The 22989-nt window shown below is 43.0% G+C and overlaps 1 protein-coding gene across 1 annotated transcript in view; it reads right to left on the bottom strand.

Moving 5' to 3' along the window:
- LOC138738562 (neural cell adhesion molecule 2-like) overlaps positions 1 to 22989 on the bottom strand; it is a 1138397-nt gene that overhangs the window by 208511 nt on the left and 906897 nt on the right. The window contains exons 3-5 of the mRNA XM_069889008.1: positions 18792 to 18998; positions 12312 to 12455; positions 2535 to 2672 (exon numbers count right to left, since the gene is read on the bottom strand). Of these exons, the coding sequence (XP_069745109.1) occupies positions 2535 to 2672; positions 12312 to 12455; positions 18792 to 18998 (489 nt within the window). The remainder of the gene's footprint in view (positions 1 to 2534; positions 2673 to 12311; positions 12456 to 18791; positions 18999 to 22989) is intronic.

Here is a 22989-nt window from a genome sequence, read left to right as displayed (position 1 = left end):
GAGAGCAGGAAATTTATCTGTATAAATATGCAAACTATGAGCCACGAGGCAGACTCCCTTGAGATGAGGCTAGCTGCGTGTGGCAGTGCTTCTTCCTGTAACAGAGTTCTCATACTTTGCAAAGTGATGGAAGATTTGTCTTTGCTTTCAAGCATCCTCAGGTCCACTTGCACAACTAGGGATGATTAATAAGTGCCATTCCACCATCAGATGGACGCTGAGTGTGGAAATTAAATAAACAGGAAGACAATTATAGATGATAAAAGTGAGTAATCAGGGAAAAATACTGTGCATATTTGGGGTCATGAACTTTCACTCAGACTGATCAGATCTGGACTTCACCAGTCCCTATAAAGGACCTGAAATGATGACTGTCCTTTTCTCTCCACAGATGTTGACTGACCCGCTGACTTTGTCCAGCAGCTCATGTTTTTGCCCAGGATTTCAGCATCTGCAGACCCTTCTGTCTCCTAGAACTACACTTGTACGGCGGTAAATGTGAAAATATGCAGATGGTGCAATTTCAACAAAAGCAGCACTGACGTAGTCATCGATGAAACGGAGGAAAAATTGATGAGCTTTGCCTGTGTAGGCTTACAGCAGGAATCGCTTCACATATCTAACAAAAATAAACAGGCATAGCTGGGACTCATGTAAGTTGAAGTTATTATATAAAGTTGTATATAGATTGAAAGGACAAACTGTTTAGACAATTCACCAAATTGTACAACAGCATTAATGTAAATTGGAGGATCAACACCTAATAATCCGTCTGGGCACTCTCCAACCGGAAGGCATTAACATTGATTTCTCCGGTTTCTGTTAGGAGCCACCCCCACCTCCTTTTCTCTAGTTTCTCTCTTTCTCTCTCTCTCTCTCTCTCTCTTTCCTTTCATTTCTTTTCCCTCTGTCTCCTTTCACAGAGCCAAAATTAATTCTCACCTTTCCTTTTTATCATATCTGATTAACATCTGCTCTTTGTTGGCCTGGACTTCCATTCTTCCCCCTTTCCCTCTCTATTAAGGTGCTTGCCTGTTTTTGCAGAAGGGGCTCAGGCCCGAAACGTCGGTTGACCTCCAACGATCGCTGCGATACCAGCTGAACTCCTCCAGCATTTCTGAGCGTTCAGTGACTCTGACATAAGGTTGGAAAGCCCAGATAAACCTTATTAATATATGAATGCTGAACAGCAGGAGAGAACTCTGCTGGGTGATTAAATCTGCTTTCCCAACCACCCTGGTCACCTTTCACCCTGTGCTTATCAAGCATCTATTTTGTTCTGCCTTAAAACGTTTGAAAGATTCTGCTTCCGCCATCCATTGGGGAAGAGAGTTAATTATCTTGACCCGTTATGAGAAAATATGGGAGACCATTCTAATGTAAAACAGTGTCTGCCCACTCCCACACCTCCCCCACCCCCCCAACCCCAGTTCCTGTTTTTTCCACAATTGGAAACATCCTCTCTGTGCACAAGCTGTCAGGGCCCCTAGGGCCTGACTGGGCAAAACCAAGCATTTATTTCCAACCTCTGATTTGGAAATAAGTTGGGAGTTGAATGGGGTACAACATTGGGATTCAGACTTAAGCTTAACTCAAGTCATTAATAAAATGGTGGGACTACATCTTTGACTTACTGGGTTGGAATATATCATGTCATGTGATGTGATGTTTAATTTAATTAAATTTAAAAAATTAAACATACAGCACAGAAACAGGCTCCTTGGTCCATCATGCCCTATGCCATTTCCTTTTGTAATTCTGTTTAGTGACAAACCCAGAATTGTGTGGGTTTGCAGGATTAGCCTCAACAATGCCACACCACTAAATTTGGAGGAAAGCTCAGCAAGAGTGCTTTCTACTCCAAGTATGTCTCTCACAACAGCTTATCTTCACACTGTTAATAAAATGTGGTTTGAGGGACAGTCTCAATAAATAACATTGTAATAACATTTTGAGTTCCATTGAACCTTGTGTGTTAAGCAATATTCAGAGATTTAGGACCTACAGCTTCAAACAGTATAAAGGCACGGAGAATGTAAAATGCCATTGAAGATCTGCTTTTGATGCATTGTAATACTGTGTGTGTGTGTGTGTGTGTGTGTGTTTAATATATTCGCACACACGTGCATAGAGTATATATACCTGTATTTATCTATTTAGATATATGTGTACATTTCTGAGAAATATATATATATCTGAGATACACACCACACCCCCACACATATTTATTATTTTCTGATATATATACCACACACACACACACACACACACACACACACACACGCACACACACACACACACACACACACACACACACACACACAAAAAACCATAGGGAGATTCAAAAAAAGGGGAGGAGACTCTTAAATTCAATGCCTTATCTTTGAACTGAACTAATTCAGTAGACACACCCACAACCTACATAACATGGTTAAGATTTAAAAAAATCAACAAGAATGGTGATACGCCGAAATTTAGCAGTCCTGCATACTGAGAAAATAAAGGTAGTGGTTTCAACATGGAAGTTTCCTTACCATTGACAATTACGGTGATGTCTCTGAAGTCAATTTCTCCCCTCGCCTCCACTCGTCCCTCGCACCTGTAGACACCTTCATGCTTCTTACTGATGCGTTGGATCTTCAAGTTACCACCAGTCACCATCATGAAATCATCTGGAGAGCAAGAGAATGAAAAGAGCAATGAGGCAAGAGTGACCACAATATGGTGGAATTCTTCATTAAGATGGAATGTGACAGAGTTGATTCAGATACAAAGGTTATGAACTTAAAGAGAGGTAACTTTGATGGTATGAGATGAGAATTGGCTAAAAATAAATTGGCAAATGGTACTTAAAAGGATTAATGGTGGAAATGCAATGGCAATCATTTAAAGATAACTTGGAGCAACAAATGTACATCCCAGCTTGTAAAAAGAATAAATTAAGGAGGGTAATGCATCCGTGGCTAACAAGGGAAATCAGGGAGAGTATCAAATCCAAGAAACAGCATATAAATTAGCCAAAAAAATTTCCTGATGATTGGGAGAAATTCAGAGTTCTACAGAAGAGGACAAAAGGATTAATTAGGAAAGGCAAAAGGGATTATGAGCGAAAGCTGGCAGGGAACATAAGAAATTCTGTAAAAGCTTTTACAGATATGTAAAGAGAAAGAGATTAGTTAAGACAAATGTGGGTCCGTGGCTTTCAGAAATGGGTGAATTAATCATGGGAAACAAGGACATGGCATACCTACTGAATAACTACTTTAGTTCTGTCTTCACTAAGGAAGACATAACTAATCTTCAGGAAATTATAAGGGATCGTGGATCTAATGGGAGGAAGGGAATTAAGGAAATAATTGTAATTCGAGAGGTTGTGTTAGTTAATTTGAAGGGATTAAAGACTGATAAATCCCCAGGGCCAGATAGATTGCATCCAAGAGTGCTTAAGGAAGTAGCTCAGGAAATAATGGATGCATTAGTAATAATTTTTCAAAACTCTTTAGATACTGGATTAGTTCCTGAGGTATGAAGGGTGGCCAAGGTAACCCTATTCGTTAAGAAGGGAGGGAGAGAGAAATTGGGAAATTACAGACTAGTTAACCTGACATCAGTAGTCGGGAAAAGGCTAGAATCAGTTATTTAAGATGCGATTGCAGCAGATTTGGAGAGTAATAATATCATCGGACAGAGTTAGCATGGTTTTCTGAAGGGAAGATCATGTCTGATGAATCAACTAGAATTTTTTGAGGATGTAACCAGTAGAGTGGATAAAGGAGAATGTGTGTATGTGGCACATCTGGACTTTAAAGAGGCATTTTATAAGTTCCACACAGGAGATTAGCGTACAAACTTAAAGAGCACGGTTTAGGAGGGATGGTATTAAGGTGGATGGAGAATTGGTTGACGGACAGGAAGCAGAGAGTAGGAATAAACAGGTTCTTTTCGGAATGGCAGCCAGTGATTAGTGGGGTACTTCAGGGTTCCATGCTGGGGCCACAGTTATTTACAATATATATCTCAACGATTTAGATGAGGGAATAGAAAGCAGCATCTCCAAGATTGCAGACGACATGAAATTGGGTGACAAGGTTAGCTGTGCAGAGGATGCTAAGTGGATGCAGGGTGTCTTGGACAAGTTGGGTGAGTGGGCCAAGGCATGGCAGATGCAATATAACGTGGATAAATGTGAGGCCATCCACTTTGGAGGTAAGAACATAAAGAGAATTATTATCTAAATGGTATCTGTTTAGGAAAAGGGGAAATGCAGCGAGATTTGGGTATCGCTGTGCGTCACTCATTGTAAGTGGAAATGCAGGTACAGCAGGCAATGAGGAAAGTGAATGTGGGATTCATAGCAAGAGGATTCGAGTAGAGGAGTAGGGAGGTCCGACTGCAGCTGTACAGGGCCCTGGTGAGAAATGTTTCAAGGGAACGTTAGGAGGATCTTCTTTTTGCAGAGAATGGTGAGGGTCTGGAACCAGGCTTTAGATGGAGTGGTGAATGGGCTAGATTTTGACATTTGGATTATTGCATGGATGGGAGCGTTGTACAAGGGTATGGCCCAGGTGCAGATCAATGGGACTCGGCAGAATAATAGTTTGGCACAGACTAGATGGGCTGAAAGGCCTGTTTCTGTTCTGTAGTGTTCTATGATTCTAACATGGGACATAGAGTAATTAAATCTATATTAAATGGGTATTTTGGAGGCAACAGCTTTGCATCTTTTAACGAGATCAGCTTGTTCAAAGGATTCAGCACTGGGCTGGTGCCTTTGGGCAGGAGGGGTATGATTAGTCCAACCAGATGGATTTAAAAACAACTAATTTCCATGAGCAATGCCCCCCCCCATCTTCTTCCGTCTCTCCTTCCTTCTAGTTCTGCCTCTCTCTCTCTCTCTCTTCCCTTTTCCCTCTGTCTTCTTTCACAGAGCCAAAATCAATTCTCGCCTTTCCTCTTATCATATCCAATTCAGACCTTTTGACTGTTGGTCTGGACTCCTTCCCCTCCCATTCTTCCACCTTTCTCTCTAGTCTTTAATTCAGACACCTACCTGATTTTTGCTGAAACCTTGAAGAAGGGCAGAGGCCTGAAATGCTGGTAATATATCTTTACCTCCCACGGATGCTGAAAGACCTGTTGAGTTCCTCTAGCATTTATTGTGTGCTTTTAACTCCAATCATAGTGTCTGCAGACATCTGTGTTTCACTTGGTCCCTCACTCACACACCAACTGCCATTTAACCCACCCTTCCACCACCCCTTCTCGTGTCATCCAATCTTTATTAGGACATATAAGACAAGGCAGATGATAAGCTCCCCATTGGTCAGAATCAGAATTTATTGTCATGATCAAGTCACAAAATCTGTTGTTTTGCAGTAGCCTCACACAGTGCAAACATTTATATAAAAACCACATTCTGAAATAAATAAAAAAAATGCAAGAAAAAGAAAAACACCAAATAAGACAGTATCTGTGGTTCATTGATTATTCAGGAATCTGGTGGCAGAGAGTAAGAAGCTGTCCTTGGGCCACTGAGTCCTTGTCTTCAGGCTCCTGCACCTTTTTCCCGATGGTAGCAGAGTGAAGAGGGCATGGCCTGGGTGTTGGGAAGTCCTTGAGGATAGAGGCTGCTTTCTTAAGACACCACATCTTGTAGATGTCCTCGATGGAGTGAAGACTGGTGACCCTGATGTCGCAGACCGAGTTAAAAAGGATTTTTTCTTGTCCTGAGTGTTGGCGCCTCCATGCCAGACAGCGATGCAACCGGCCAGAATGCTCTCCATGGTACTCCTTTAGAGTTTTCAGTGACACGCCAAATTGCCTCAAACTCCTCACAAAGTATAGCCGATGGTGAACCTTCTTCATGATTGCATCGACGTGGAGGCTCCAAGACAGCTCCTCGGATATGTTGAACTCCCAGTAAATTTTAAATGTAGACACACAGCACAGTAACAGGCCATTTTGGCCGCCCAAGTCCATGCCTCGCCATTTGTTCCCAATGAACCTACAACCCCTGGTATGTTTTGAATAGTTGGAGGAGCAGCTGAAGAAAACCCACACAGACACGGGGAGAACTCCTTACAGACAGCGTGGGATTCAAACCCCCGTCCTGATCGAGGGTGCTCTAAAGGCATTGCTCCGCCATCCATACTGCCCCTATTTTGAAGTTCTTGGCCCTCTCCACTGTTGATGCCTTGATGAGGACTGGTTCGTGTTCTCCTGATTTCCTGCCAAACGCCAGGGAGGTTCGTTACTACTGTGACAAGTTGTTATATTTCTCTTTTAAGAATACCGTGTTTAATTCTGAGAATACTCAGTATTTTGGCTGAAGGGATAAATGTGGCAGCAGGTAATTACACTGTGCTCAGCATGCTCATACAAAGGTTTAACAAGGAGTATTAAGTGATAGCAACTTTTCTTCCATTGTTGGAAGGTTGGCAGTATCCTACACAACTAATTGTTGGAATCATATTGCTCCATTGTCCCTGATGCATGGTCAAGACTGCTAACTCAAGGCTAATTATGTTCTTCATAGTTGATGCTCTCAACACAGTGAAACAGAATAATAAAAATAATGGAATAAACCTTTTATGAAATTGACTTTGAAAGTACATTTTTTAATAAAAAATGTATGAGGTAAGGTTAAGAGCAATGAGTGAATGACATCAATCCTTTTGTAGGCTTCTTACAATCTGCAAGAGGATGGAATTAGAGTTGTCTACAGGCAAAATCCTTCAGTTGTTGCAAATCTAAATTAAATAAGTAAAATGCTGGAAATACTTAGCAAGCCTGGCAGTGTTTGTAGAAGGTGAAACAGATGGGGTCCATCTATGCATGGATGTGGAGGCTGTCATTGGCTCTATTTACGATGGAGGCAGAGAAGTTCTTGATAAGGAAAGGAATCAAGGGTTACAGGGGAGCAGGGCAATGGGATAGTAAATCAGCCATATGGAATGGCAGGGTAGACTTGATAGGCTAAATGGCCTAATTCCCCTCCAATATCTTATGGCCTAACAGAGTTAGCCTTGCAGGTTGGTGACATAACAGAACCAAGTGAAACTGTGATTGTAGTTAAAACACACCAAAATGCTGGAGGAACTCAGCCAGTCTTTTCAGCGTTTATAGGAGACAAAGTGATATTGCCAACATTTTGGGCCTGAGCCCTTCTTCAAGGAATAAGCAGAATGAGCCAGAAGCAGGAAGTCTCAGAATTCAGATGATGCTGGCTGGGGGAGGAATCCAGACCAACAAAAGGTTTAGTTGGATATGATAAGGGGAGGGGTGAGAATTGATCATGTTTGTGTGAAAGAAGACAGGGAAAGGGGAGACAGACCTGGAGGATGGTGACAGGGGAAGAAGTGAGGTGGGGGGGGGGGGGTTTAATGAAAACCAGAGAAGTCAATATTAATGCCATCCTGTTGGAGGGTGCCCAGACGGATGATGAGGTGCTTTTCCTACAACTTGCGGGCGGTGTCATACTGGACAGAGATGTTAGCAAAGGAATGGGGTGGGGAATTGAAATGGGTGGCTATTAGGAGATCCATGCTATTGCAATGGTGCTCAACAAAACAGAACCATTTTACTTTAATAGACAGTGGGGAAGTCAGGAGGACAGGAAGGGTGAGCTCAAGCTCACATTTTTGATGCCATCTGCCCCCTGATGCACCTGCTCTGCTCTGAACTCCTCAAATTTGCTGCTGTCAACAATCCATGCCAGCAAAATTCAAGACTTGAGATTCTTTTATTGGCATCTAATAATGAAGAATGTTACATTGCACGAAATTGCCTTCTGCCTGTCGTAAGGTGTCAAAGAGTTACCATTAGTGTTGACTGGCACCCCTGCAGCCAGCATCCCAAAAGACCACCTTCACTCTGAGCATGCTCTCCTCACTGTTACCTTGAGGCAAAGACAGTGAGGAGAGCACCTCTTGGTTAGCCTGGAATTTAGCGGAAGGCTATTACAGCACCAGCGCCCTGGGTTTGAACCCGGGGCTCTCCATAAGGAGTTTGTACATTCTCCCCATGTCTGCATGGGTTTTCTCCAGGCTCTCTGGTTTCCTCCCACCCTTTATAATGTTGCATAATAAGCTTCAATATTATAAAGAATTGGAAGTTTCAATGCACATTTTTTTCAATGCAGAGAGCTATTGGGCTGTCACAGATGTTTCATGGTGACTTTTTTTTATTGAAATGAATGTGTTTGAAACTCATGTTCAAAAAGAAATCTTTTCTTGTGTATTCTGTATTATTTTGAGGAGGCATTTCAATACAAATATTGAAAAAGGAAGAAAAATAAATCTTTAAGGGCTTCTGGAATGGAAGATCTTACATCAGATCTCCAGATACCAAACTGGAAACTTAACCACAACATCACTAAGGTAGGTTCGCTGGCTCAGCTCTCCAATCCTATAACTTGGGAGAGAACTCCCAAGATTCCCAGATTCTCCAGGTTGAGCAACATTTGGGAGAATCTTGAACATGAAAACATGGTTAGAAGATAAGGGGTGCTTTCATTGAAAACTGAGGTGCTCAGGAACATTTTGTGGAATAATTCCTGGAATTCAGGACCCTAGATAGTGGTGGAGGCTTGTCCATTGGAGGCGCTCTCTGAGGTACTAGATGCTTCTTGGAGATGGAGGACTACGGAAACTGGCCTGTTACTGTGCTGTATGTCTAAATTAAATTAAATTTAAAAAAAATGATTATAATTGTACCAGCCTCGATCACCTCCACTGGCAGCTTGTTCCATATGCCCTCCCACCCTGGGTGTGACAAACTTGTTATTCAAGTCTTTTTTAAATCTTTCCTCTCTCACCTTAAACCGAGGGGAAAAAGATGGTGAATTTTCCATTCATAATAGGTCACTCCAGCTAGTCTCCTTTGTTCTAAGAATATAGTCACCAACCATTTCATTCCCCATAAGACATAGAAGCCATTTGCCCCACCGAGTCTGCTCTGCCATTCCATCATGGCTGATTTACTATCCTTTTTCAATCCCATCATTTATTTATTCATTTATTTAGATATACAGCATGATAACAGGCCATTTTGGCCCAAAAGCCCATGCCCCCCAATTTACCTCCAATTAACCTACTGATACATTTTAAACAGAGGGAAGAAACCAGAGCTTCCATAGTAAACCCACACAGACATGGGGAAAACATACAAACTCCTTAAAGGCAGCAAGGAATTCGAACCCAGGTACCAATCGCTGGTGCTAACTGCTATGCTAACTGCGCCACCCATTAATTTGCCTTCTCCCCACAATCTTTCCAAACAATGAACTTATCCACCTCTACATTCCTGCAAATCTTTTTAAACTCCTTTCTAGTTTAATCCCATCCTTCCTTGAGTTGCGACCAGAACTGCACACAATCCACCAAGTATGACCTAGCGACACTTTGCTTTGTATAATCGTAATGTGAGTCCGGACTCCTGTACTCAAAACCTTGCCTGTTGAAGACAAGGGTGCCATCATCATTCTGTCAACCTTTTTCACCACTTCAGGGGGACCACGTGAAGGCAAGGTCAGTACCATTCCCAGAGGTATGTCATGTCTCTCCTGGCCTTGTTGAATTTCCCAAATTGCACCACTTCATGCATGTCTGTGCTAAATTCTATCAGCCCACTTGCCCACTTACCCTGGGATGTGTCCACACACAGTGCATAGTGTCATATGACCATCACCCAAATGAAATCCTTTAAATTACTGACTTCCAAGCAATAGCTTAGTAGCCTGAGATTGGCAGGAGAGGCTCCCAATCTGCTCCACAGTCTGAACGTGGCAATTGTTACATGATGTGACATCTAATGGGGACTGCTGCAATAGTGTGGATCTTCCAGTGGCAACCCATTTCAATTTCCCACCCAATTTGCATGCCGACATGCCCGTCAATGGTCTCATGCACTAGAAGACTGAGACCACCTACCAATTTCATTTGGACACGCTCAGATAGCATTAACATTGTAATCTCCAGATTTCTATTAATTCTCCCCCCTCCACCCTGGTCTTCCCTCTTCCCCTACCCCAATATCTCCTTACTCTTGTCTCTTTCTCTCTTTCCTTTTCCTTCTGCCTCCTTCCCTCCAGATCTCTCTGAGCCACCCCTCCCTCGATCAATTCTCACATTTCCTCTCCTGTCCCTCTATCCATGTCTAATGATGGCCTTTTGCCTGTGGGACTGTGCTCCTCTTCCTGCCCTTTCTTCCCTCCTGCCCCCAGTCCCACTTGCCTTTGTGTGGCCCTTAACCCTATAAAATATTCCCATCCATGTACGCTCAAATGTCTTGTAAACATTGCAATCATACCCACTACTTGCTGACATCTCCTCTAAACTTTCCTTCCCTTAACTTAAACAGATATTGAACATTACAGCACAGTACAGGCCCTTCAGTCCTCGGTGTTGTGCCAACCTATCTAAACCTACTCAAGGAAGCTGACCCTTCCCTACCTCATAATCCTCTATTTTGCTCAAATCCATGTGCCTGTCTGAGAGTCTTTTAAATGTCCTTATTGTACCAGCCTCCACCACCACCTGTGCCAATGCATTCCAGGCACTCACTACTCTATGTTTAAAATGCTTACCCCTGACATCTCAGCTAAACTTCCCTCCCCTCACCTTGTCTCTGGGGCTCGTTATTCTTATCCTAGTAAAAAGATGCTGGCTGTCCACCCTATATATGCCCCTTGTAATCTTGTGGATAAGATTATTCTACAGTAATAGCTCTAAATTGAATGTACACTCTCATCCATTTTCTTTAATACCAAATAATTTAAGTTTGAGGAGGAAGCAGTTCTAAATGAACATTGCTTATGCATGATGGATTGACATTCCCATTTCCCAGGAGACACAGTGCCCTTTTAATACATGGCTTGACACACCTAAAACCCAATTGACATTTGAAGATGGAGCAAAATGGCCTTTTAGTTGGAAGTCCCATGGATGGAGCAATCCTGAGAAAAAGAAGGATCTCACTGTAAGAAATCCAACCCTTTTTCCCAGTTCCTCCATCTCTGCTGCGTCTGTTTTCAAAGTTTGGCTTTTGACTCCAGGGCATCTGAAGTGTTCTCCTTTTTTTGGGAAATGTGGCACCACTTTTACAGTAGAAATAAAGACCTCACCTGCATCACCTCCATTTCCACACCTCTGCTCTCTTCCTGCCTTCACGAGATAGAACTAAGATAGTGTTCCCTTGGTCCTTACTCACCAGTCTTTGCATCCGGCATGTCATGACTTACAGCGGGGATTCCACGACCAGTCACACCATCCTCTCCTCACCCCACCTCTGCTTTCTTCAGAGACCACTCATGTTGTGCTCCTTGGATCCCTTATTCCTCCTCCCCTTCCCATCCCAAGGCCCTTACTCCTGTATGCAAAGGAAGTTCAATACCTGCCCCAGCACTCGGTCCCTCGACATTGTCCAAGAACAAAACATCCATGCAGGTGAGGCAGAACTTCACAAAGCTCCTCCCCGAGCCTTGTTTATTTCATTTGATGCTGTCACCCCCTTGATATTGTGAGATCCAGTTCTCTGGCCTTTCACCAGCCTGGGAGCATCCAGAGGAAATTTGCAGAGTCACAGGGAGAGCATGAAAATTCTGCAAAGACAGCACACGGATGAAAGGCTTGGGTTGTCCTGGTTGGCTTAGAGATTGGAAGGTGCTAGCAAAAGGAGTAGAGGAGTAATGATGGGCATTCCTTGTCTGTCAGGATTGGCAAGAAAGTCGGCAGATGCCGGGGTCAAGTGCAACACACAAACATGCTGGAGAAACTCATCAGGACACAACTCATCCATGGGAAGTAAAGGGTCACTGATATAGGCCTTTCGTCAGATGTAAACAGAAACAGGCATGGGCCTTAACAAAAGGTGTGGGGAGGTGGGAGGAGGAGATGAGGGAGGGAGGGGCAGGGGAAGAGCACAGGTTCACAGGTGAGAGGTCATAGGTGGTACAGGTGGGAGGGTAGAAGAGAAAAAGCTGAGGTGATGGGGAGAGGGTTGAGCAGTAGTTCACTGATAGAAGCAAGGGAAATGAGTTGGGAGCTGGAGGAAAGGAGGCAGAGGGATAGGGGAAGAGAGAGACATGGGAGGGGGTTAACAGTAATTGGAGAAGTTGATATTAATGCCATCTGGTTGGAGACAGCCCAGATGGAATAGCAGGTTCTGTTCCTCCAATTTTCAGGTGGCCTCAGCCACGAGGCCATGAACATTCTGGAATTAACGTGTGGAGTTGAAATGGTTGGCTACTGAGAGGTCCTTGTTGCAATATTTTGGCAAGTTACCTTTCCGTGCTTTCCTGACACATTACTTACCACTGAGGAGAGCAGTGACATCCTGGTTGTTGTGCAGCCACGTGACCACAGGGGCTGGAGAGCTGCTCACTGAACAGACCACCTCAGCGTCCTCCCCCTCTCTGAACTCCTGTGGGGATTTGATGTCATAAAAGGTCAGCTTTTCTGTGGACGAAGCACAACAAAGGGAAAGTGTGATAAGAATTGGAATCCCACCACTGAGCCCTGTCTGATAAAAAGTTCACCACACTGATCAATAGTGAAATAGGATGTATGCAAAAAGACGCAACCAGCACTGCTCCTCTTCACTGATCAACCAAATTTCTCGAGTTCCTTATTCTGATTTCAGATTTATTGTCAAGAGTACATTCATGACATCACGTACAACCCTGAGATTCTTTTTCCTGCGGGCAAGGGAGAATTGCCATTAATTGGTAGTGCATAAAAAATTGTTCACAGCGTACACATGTGAACAATAAGGAAATGTAAACAAACTGACTATGCAATAAATAAAATGCAAAGTAAGAGTCCTTAAATGAGGCCCTGATTGAGTTTGTTGTTGACGAGTCTGATAGTGGAGGGGTAGCAGCTGATCCTGAACCTGGTGGTGCGAGTCTTGCGGCACCTATATCTCTTTCCTGTTGGTATCAGCGAAAACAGATCCTTGATTGCTGCTGCTCTCCGACAGCAGCGTTCCCCATAGATGTTCTTGATGGTGGGGAGGGCTTGGCCTGTGATGTCCAGGGGTGTCCTCTACCTCTTGCAGGGCTTTACACTTGGGGGTATTGGTGTCCCCATACTAGACCATGACGCAGCTGGTAAGCACACTTTCCATCACACCTCTGTAGAAATTTGCTAGGGTTTCTGGTGTCATACAAAACTTCTGCAAACTCCTGAGGAAGTAGAAGCACTGACGTGCCTTCCTCATGATTCCATGAATGTGTTTGGTCCAGGATAGTGACTAATAAGAACTTAAATTTGCTCACCTTCTCCACCTCTGATCCCCCCAGTGATCACTGGATTGTACACCTCTGGTTTTTCCTTCCTGAAGTCAACAATCAGCTCCTTGGTTTTGGTTATATTGAGTGGGAGGTTGCAGTTGGCGCACCATTTGCCCAAAATTTCAATCTCCTTCATGTGTGCTGACTCATCACCCCATTTTATACAACCCACCACCGTGATATCATCAGCGAATTTGTAGAGTGGTCATACCGAGCTACACAGTCAAGGGGTAAAGTGAGTAGAGCAGGTGGCTAACTTAGAGCATAACCCTGTGGTGCTCAGGTATTGATCGTGGAGGAGATGTTCTTAACAATCCTCATTGATTATGGTCTGGAGGTGAGGAAATCCATGATCTTATTCCTCAGTGGGATGTTGAGTCCCAGGTCTTGGAGTTTGCTGATCTGTTGTTAAATGCTGAACTTTAGTCGATAAAGAACACACTGATGGATTTGCTGTTCAGGCGTTCCAGGGCTTTGTGTAGAGCCGGTGAGATGGCATCTGCCATAAACCATTTGGTGAAGTAGGCAAATTGGAACAAATCCACGTCGCTTCTCAGACTGGAGCTGATGTTCTTCAACACCAGCCTTTCCAAACACTACATTACTGTTGATGTGAGTGCCACTGGTCGATAGTCATTTAAGCAGTTTACCACACTCTTTCTCACTCCAATATTCTCCAATATTTCCCTCTGCAGCCCAGAATAATCACTAAGATGGACATAAGTTCCACGGCTCAAATAGTAATCAAGTTGACGAACAATCCCAGTCCACGGTGTTTCGCCTCTTACTGTGCACTGCAATTATTCTGATTGTGTATTTCACTTGACTGAATAAACACCAAGAAAGCAGTGTAGGAATTTGCGAGAAAGGGTTAAATTGAATGTTGTACCCTGCTCCTTGAACAGGCGGAGTGTGCACTTAAAATAATCATTTTTATTGTCCAAATGATAACAGAAGCTCCAGAAATCACCACCACTTTGTGATCTGGCTGATAATTTGCTAAATGATATGAGGGCTTTCATTACTCTAACCACCGTAATCTGCCAGTGGAAGCTAACGTTTGTTGCTGTGGCTATGCACAGGGATGGCAGCCTCTTTTGGCAACAGGCTCATATTTTTATTGCAGAATGAAAGGGCAAATGAACGCTTGGGTAAGAACATTGCTGACAAATGAGAAAATGGAAAGGTAGCATCCTCAGCATCTGGAATGGCTAATGAGCAACAAGATGAAAGTTTGCTCTCGAAGCGTGTGGTACCATAAATACTATTAAAAATAGAAAGGAGCTGGTGTGGGTATAAAAATATAGCAGTGTCAATTGAATCTGCAAAGGATGGATAACCTATGGCCTTCAATACCTTTGGCAGAGCCATCTAATTAGCTTTATTCTCCTGCAATTTCCTTACATTTCATATTATATTACTCACCAAGAACCCAACTATTTTGTTACTTTTGACATTTATCACTGCTTTTTCTATACACATGACAATAAACTTGAATTTTAGATGAGCCATTACCAGGGAAAGATAACGTCTTGGGTAGGAGACATCGCCGACAAAAAAAAACAACTGGGGCTTTTATTCCGGGAACTGAGGAGGCTGAGCAGTGCTGTTGACATGAAGGTTGGCACGACAACTATTACGGTGTCTGTGACCCGGGTTCGAATCCGGTAAGAAGTTTTCACATTCTCTGCGTGTCAGCGTGGGTTTGCCCCCGCGTACTCCAGTTTCTTCCCACCATCCCAAACGTACAGGATTGTAGGTTAATTTGGGTGTTAATGGGCGTCACGGGTTTAAATGGCCGGATTGGTTTCTACCATGCTGCAAATACAATTATAAAAATATTATAATTTAAGTAATTGGTGACAAGGTCAGCACAATGCTATTGCAGCGCTAACACCCCCAGATTTGAATCTGGTGCTATCTGCAAGGAGTTTGTATATTCTCCCAATGACCTGTATGGGTTTCCTCCAGGTGCTCCAGTTTCCCGCCAGGTTCCAAAGACATACAGGGTTTGTAGGTTAATTGGTCACATGGGTGTTATTGGGTGATGTGAGCTTGTGGGCTACCTTGTTGTATCTCTAAACTAAATTAAATTAAAACTTAAGTAGAGGGGTAGGGATAGTGTAAATGCAAGTAGGCTTTTTTCACTGAGGTTAGATGAGATACAAACAAAAGGACATGGGTTGAAGGTAGAAGGGGGCAAGTTAGGGGGAACTTATTCACACAAAGAGTAGTGAGAGTGTGGAACGAGCTGCCATCTGAAGTGGTGATTGCGAGCTCAGTTAAGAAATTTAAGAAAAATTTGGACAGGTACAAGGATGGGAGGGTGATGGAGGATTATGGACTGGGTGCAGGTCAGTGGGTCGAGGCAGAATAATAGTTTGGCACAGACTAGAAGGGCCAAAGGGCCTGTTTTCGGTGCTGTAATGTTCTGGTTTCTATGGTTGTAAAGAAGGTGAATGGTCACAATTTTAGTTCATAGGGGTAGGAGATTGCCAGAGGAAGCCCAATAATAACGATGTTTAAAATAATTGTAGACAGCAACATGGAAATGAATGATTTAGAAGGACATAGGTCAAACACAGGAAGATATGAGTGGCCCAGGTGGACATTGGGTTGAAGGACCAGTACAACTCTCTGACTTTCCGACACTGATATCAGCACAGATTGCACTCCCTCTCTTCTGCAGATTTGATCACAAAGTCACACAGCTGCACTAAAAATGAAATTTAACTTTAAAAATTTTGTAAAATTTAGATATACAGCATGGTAACAAGCCCTCTTGGCCCATGATTCACGCTATCCAATTGACCTACAATCACCGTATGTTTTTGGAGGGTGGGGGGAAACTGGAATACCTGGAGGAAACCCACGCAGACACGTTTGGGAAAATGTACAAATTCCTTACAGACAGCCCAGGATTCGAAACCTGTCCCAATCATGGGCGCTGTAACAGTGTGGTGCTAACCGCTATGCTAACTGGGTCAGATTCCATGGATTGTTAAGTCACCCAAGTGAATCTGTTGCATTGTTCAAGTGAACCGGCGTGGACTTGAAGGGCCGACATGGCCTGTTTCCACGCCGTAAACAGTTATATGGTTATGGTAAGTCATGTTTATGGCCATCTGATTGAACAAGTACAACCCAATGAAACAATGTTCTCTGGTCTTTGGTACAAAACATGCAGACACGCAACCAGACAAAATACACATACAGACAAATAATACATATGCGACATTTGCAAAAATAAATAAATGAATATTGTTTTGTACAAGTGAGAGTTTTGGATGGTTAGTGTGAGCAGTTCACTTTGAAGTAAACATTCCCACATCTGTGTGCGAGGGCTATTCTTTTGAGTTGTTGGTTGGTAGCTGTTCTCCCTACAAGGCATGTCTTCCAATGGATCTGACGATGTCAGAACAAATCTTTCATTTCAATTCTAAGCACCCCATCACCACTCATTTTCCTGCCATAATTTCCTTTCACTCAGCTCCCCTGCTGACACCCCCACCATTGCTTTTCCACAGGTTCAGATTTCAGATTTACAGTCAGAGAACATACATGACATCACATATAACCCAGAGATTCCTTTTTCCTGCAGGCACGGCAGAATTACCATTAATTGGTAGTGCAAGAAATAAAACATGTAAACAAAGAAATAACAGTGAACAGATAATGAATGTAAACAAACTGACTGTGCAATACAGAGAGAACAAAAAGAAAATCAATAAAGTGCACAAGTGAAAGTCCTTAAATGAGGCTCTGATTGAGTTTGTCGTTAAGGAGTCTGATGGGAGAGGATGTATTCACCATTTACAAGGCATCAGTTGGGAGTGCGATGGAATACTCCATTTGGATGATTGCAGCTCCCATGAACATCGGCATCATCCAGGTAAGGCCATCGACGCTGATTGGCACCCCACTGACCACTCTGAACATCCATTCCCTTCACCACCAGTGCACTGTGGCTGCAATGTGTTTCAAGTTCAAAAGGTGCAGCAGTTACTATAGAACCACAGAACACTACAGCACAGAAACAGGCCCTTTGGCCCTTCTAGTCTGTGCCAAACTATTATTTTCCTTAGTTACATTGACTTGCACTCAGACCATATCCCTTCTGTCAATGTAGCTACCCAAATTTTTCTTTATTATCAAAATTGAGCCTTCAATTCAGCTGGTAGCTTGTTCCACACTCCCACCACTCTCTATGTGAAGCAGGTCCCTCAAATGTTCCCTTTAAATGTTTCCCCTTTCCCCTTTATCCCACGTCTTCCAGTTTCCAATCTCTCCTAACTTCAGTGGAAACTCAACCTCAGCCTCTGTTAGCACCTCCTCAAACCTGCATCCTCTATCACCAAAAGGGAAATGGGGAGGAGTGCACAGGCAACATCACTTTCCGCGACCTTCTATGCAGATGCCCAACACCATCACCAGCCCATCAACGTTGCTGAGACGAAATCTTTGAATGTACCACCCAGTGAAATTGTCAGAGGCCCTTCACCAGAAGGACTGCAGGTAGCTCACCACTCGCCCCTCGAGGCAACAAGAGACAGGCAATAGTTCAAGTTCAGATTTATTATCATCTGACTGTATATATACAACCTGACGGAACAGCTTTCCTCCGGTCCACGGCGCACACACAATACACAGTACAAAATAATCACATATGCACAATTTAAAATAAATATATACAGAAAATCCCCTGGTATCCGGCCCCTATGAAGATGCCAGATAAGCCAATTGCTTGAGATTGCATGTTGCCTGATTAGCCAACTAATGGCGAGGTGCGCCAATTTTAAACGCATTTTTTTTTACCTATTTCTTTTCCCTGATGTTTTTGCAGGCTGCTTCAGGCTGCTGGTTGCTTGAATTTTGGATAACAGTGGGCTTACTGTACAAATAGTTTGGGATGATTTACTCGGTTACTGGATACATTTTTTCAATCTCACACCCTGTGAGAAGAACCTGTTTCCCAGCCTGACAAATCCTGATTTTGATGCTCCTGTACCTCCTTCCTGATGGTAGTGGGTCAAAGATACTGTGTGTTGGATGGAAAATCTATTTTGAAACCAAATGTGCATTGTGCGACCTCTTTGCATTAGGGAAATAGTTCAGCACAGACTAGAAGGACCAAAATGCCTTTTTCTGTCCTGTAGTGCTCTATGGTTCTACAATCATGGGGGAGTTAACTGCTACATCTTTTGTGGATGGAATGCACTGCACCCACCATGCTCTGGTAGTGAAGGGAATGAATGTTTAGAGCATTCGATGGGGTGCCAATCAATATAGACGGCCTAACCTAGATGATATTGATGCTCACGGAAGCTGCAATCATTAAGGCAGAGTATTCTATCATTCCTGGAGCCGAGCCTTACTGTGATTCTCAAATCCCCCCCTTTCTAAAAAAGCCAAATATTTGGAAAATTTAACATCCCTGATGCAGAAACAAGAACAATCTTCAGCAAGTGATGGTGAGCGGTTGAGAATACCATTGACTTACTGTAAATTTCCACCAGGATTGTCGCCTCCTGAGAATTTCCACTGGCGTCCGTCACTTGACATTGGTAAATGCCTGCATCCTCCTCAATGGCATTGTAAATGGTTAGTCGTGACCTGACTCCCTCTGTCTGCACCACCACTCGTTCATTAGAGATAACCTTCTCTCCATCAGGACTGTACCATTCAATGCTGACAGGTTCACCAATAGCTGTCAAAGGAAAAAAAAAAGAGGCAGGTCAATGCAGTTAACATGGATAAAGTTTTAGTGAATTAGAATGCCCTGCCCTCTTCACTCGCTAATTCAGGATTTAACTGTAGCCGGCAGCACAGCGACGTAGTTGGTAGAAGCTCCAGCGACCAAGGTTCAATGCTAGCCCCCAGTGGTGCCTGCATGGGCTTTGCTCCTTCTCCGGGAGGTTGCATGGATTTCCCCTGAGTTCCCCTCATCCATGAAGAATCCCGCTCACCCATCATGGAGCCTACAATTTAATAATGACTCGGATATGGAGAAAATGTACAGTCGGGTACTCAAGTTCAAGTTTAAGTTCCAGTTCATCATCATTCAATTGTACAAGTACTATACGTCCCCTTCACGAGTTAGCTCATTCCTGAGATCCAGCGCATCGGATATCCTGCTCTCATCCCATAACTTGGATGGGAGGAGGAGCTCAGATATTCTAAACAATGTGTCCCTGCCCGTCAGCTTCGACAGAGGAGTAGCTACCCTTGGGTCAATGACTCCATTCAGGGGCATGGGGAAAGAAGGGGAGGAGAGTGTTTGTTAGGAATTGTGGTGAGAAAGGTAATGCAGAGGGAGTAAAATGGGTAAGAATGGGAATAATATAAAAGGTGGGTGATGAAGGGCTCAGCTCAGACTCGATGGGCTGAAAGACCTATTTCTGCTTACAGCACGAAGCAGATCTTAAGCTTAACTTGTCCATACTGACCCAGACGGCATTCTGGGCGAGTCTCTTTGGGTCCATATTCATTTGAACCATTCCTACCCAAAAATCTTTTGAGGATCTTTTTTGTATCCACTTCTATCATTTCTTCTCACAGCACACTCCAGAAATAATCTCTCTATGACTTTAATTACAGTAAAATTCCCATTATCCAGAATTTAAATCAGCCAAAAAATTGCATAGGTAAAAAATATGAAAGCTTAAAATCAATGTCTCCTTGCAGCCAGTTCACCATTCATGCAACACGCAATCTCAAGCAACCGGTACAATCACTTTTCCAGCATATAGCAATCCCCATAGGTGCCAGATACTGGGGATTTACTGTATTTGAACAGAGTAGAATTATTTTTCTGTGCCCAGACTGTTCAAAGGTATTTTATAACAGTAAGGTGCCTGAAGACCATTTCACTGTTTGGGGCTGAGGTGGAATGACCTCTGACCTGAGGCCGAGTCGCTGGTCACTGACAGGATTGCCAGGATGATGCTTGAGGGCAAAAAGGTGACCACAATGGGCGATGATGGAGAGAACCCATCCACAAGATTTGAAGAAATGAGATGGAAATTTATCCGCCCCTTGCCACACGTCTAACATAGATGTCAGTCCCAATCTCTTCTGGATAGGATGGTGTCAGATCAGTCATTTCTGTTGCAGGAGATCAGATGGAATAGTTCCTATCCAGGGAAAAACAATTCCAGCTGTCGATTAGGTCGATTGTCGAATATATCAAATTGTTTTTTTCAAAATTTCAAATTCAATTTTTTTTTCAAAATTCAGATTCAAATATTTTTGAAATTTCAAATTTATTGTTGGAGTACACACATGACGTCACATACAACCCTGAGATTCTTTTTACTTGTGGGTCAGACAGAATTTCATGGACTATAAACTCTACTCAAGGAGAAACTGTGAACAAAGAAAAAAACGTAAAGAGACTTGACTGCAAATTCAGAAAAAAATTCAATAATAATTAATGTGCAAACTAAGAGTCCTTAAATGAGTCGCTGATTGAGTTTGTTGTTGAGGAGCCTGATTTCTGATATCAGATTTCCGATTTATTGTCAGAGTACATATATGGCATCACATACTACCCTGAGATTCTTTTTCCTGTGGGTGAGGCAGAATTACTACTGTTAGTAGTATAAAAAATTGTACACAGCCTGCAAATGTAAACAAATAAAGAAGTGTAAATAGAAAACAAACTATGTATTACTGAGAGAATTTAAAAAAAAATCAATGAAGTGCACAAGTAAGAATCTTTAAATAAGTCCCTAATTGTTTGTTGTTGAGGAGTCTGATGGTGGAGGGGGAGCAGCTTTTCCTGAACCTGGTGGCGCGAGTCTTGTGCCACCTATAGCTCTTTTTGTTAAAACATCAAGCAATACACAGTCATGAAAAGTCTTACTGGTTTCAGCCAATATTAGGGCAGCAAGGTTAACACAACACTATTGCAGCCCGAGTTCAAACCTGGTGCTGCCTGCAAGGATTCTGTATGTTCTCCCTATGTCTGCATGGGTTTCCTCTGGTTTCCTCCTGCATTCCAAAGACGTACGGGGTTAGTCGGTTAATTGGTCCAATGGATGTAGTTGGGTGCCATGGACTCATGGGCTGGAAGGACCTGTTATCGATCTGCATCTCTGAATTTATTTCAAGTGTCTCTGACTCTCTATTTTGGATCCTTAACCCCAGCCAACACTTTAGATGCAGCATGACATGGTGAGTTTCTCCACTTTTGTGAATTCCATTTATTTCAATAGGAATGTTTTATTCTCTCTCACCTAATTACCAGCATCACTTTTAATATGGTAATCTCTTGAAGTAGGGGCATTTTCTGCAGACTAATTGTCTCAGCTCTCAACAAGGAAAATTGTTTAATTTGTTCTTGTAATGTATTTAACCGCCAGGCCTGAGATTTGCAAACTGACGACAGGTGAGTAAACCAGACACAGCTCACTGCAGAAATATAAATTGCAGCCAGAGGGATGCCTGCCCTTAAAAAAGGACCATTTACAATCTCATGCTCAACAAAACACTTCACAGTCAATATTACCTCTGCAATTAAGTTCAGTTCAATTCTCACTACAGAATGGATGTGTAAGTTTTAGAGAAGGCGCAAAGGAGATTTACAAGGAATTTGCTGGGATTGGAGAAAGTATCTCTTAGAAGAATGGTTGACTGAACTCGGGCTTTTCTCTTTTGAATGATGAAGGATGAGTGATAACTTGATAGAGGGAGCTGAAGATTATGAGAGGCCATAAGGTGGACAACTAGCATCTTTTGTCCCCGGGGTCAACAGCAGCAAATAACAGAGGACATCAGTTTAAGGCAAGAGGAGGCAAGTTCAGGGGAGAATGCTTTTTATAGAGGGTGCAATAGGGATATTTAGAAGACTGTTGGACTGATGCAAGAAAAAATAGAAGGTTATGGGTGTGAGGTAGGGAATGTTTAGATTGATGAGTAGGTTTACATCAGTCGGTACAACATTGTGCGCCAAAGGGCCTGTACTGTGCTGTAATATTCTATGTTCTAAGCCCTATTTTATTCTCACTGTGAGTGGAGAAAAGTTTAGGGGTGACATAAGAGGTTAGATTTTTTACACAGTGGAGATGGAATGCATTTGCAGGGGATGGTGGTGGAGACTAAAAGACCTATATGGGCACATTGATATCAGCAAAAATGAGTGTTATGGGATGTGAAGGAGGGGAGGGTTTTATTGATGTGAAGGTTAGATGGATGCATAGCTTTACAACATCATGGGCTGAAGGGTCTGTACTGTCCTTTGCTGTCCTATGTTTTCAGGAAGTTGGCTATTGGGACATAGGAGTGACCATGGTGAATTTGTGGAAAGCTCCTACCACATGAAATCATAGAATTGTACAGGATAGAAACAGGACCTCTTGGGTGACCTCATCAGTGCCAGATGTGATGCCTATCGACTCTAATCCCAGTTACCTGCATTACACACTTATTGCTCAACACCTTTCCGATCCTTGTACCTGCCCAAACATGCTTTAAATGCTATAATTCAATCAGTATCCATTACCACCTCTAAAAGCTCATTCTAGATAGTTTACCATCTTCTGTGTGAAAAAAAACCTAACCCTCAGATTCTTTAAATTTCACCCTCTCACCCAAAACCTGCACGCTTTAGTTCTAGACTCTCCTGTACCAGAAAAAATACATAATCAACACAGACGATGGGCCGAAAGTCATGTTTCCCTGCCGAATGACTCTCCGTG

This window comes from Narcine bancroftii, chromosome 7, assembly GCF_036971445.1.
Source record: "Narcine bancroftii isolate sNarBan1 chromosome 7, sNarBan1.hap1, whole genome shotgun sequence".
NCBI classification, from domain to species: Eukaryota; Metazoa; Chordata; class Chondrichthyes; order Torpediniformes; family Narcinidae; genus Narcine; species Narcine bancroftii.
The sequence above is the reverse complement of the archived record's forward strand: the minus strand, read 5'-3'. Positions and strand labels throughout refer to the sequence as shown.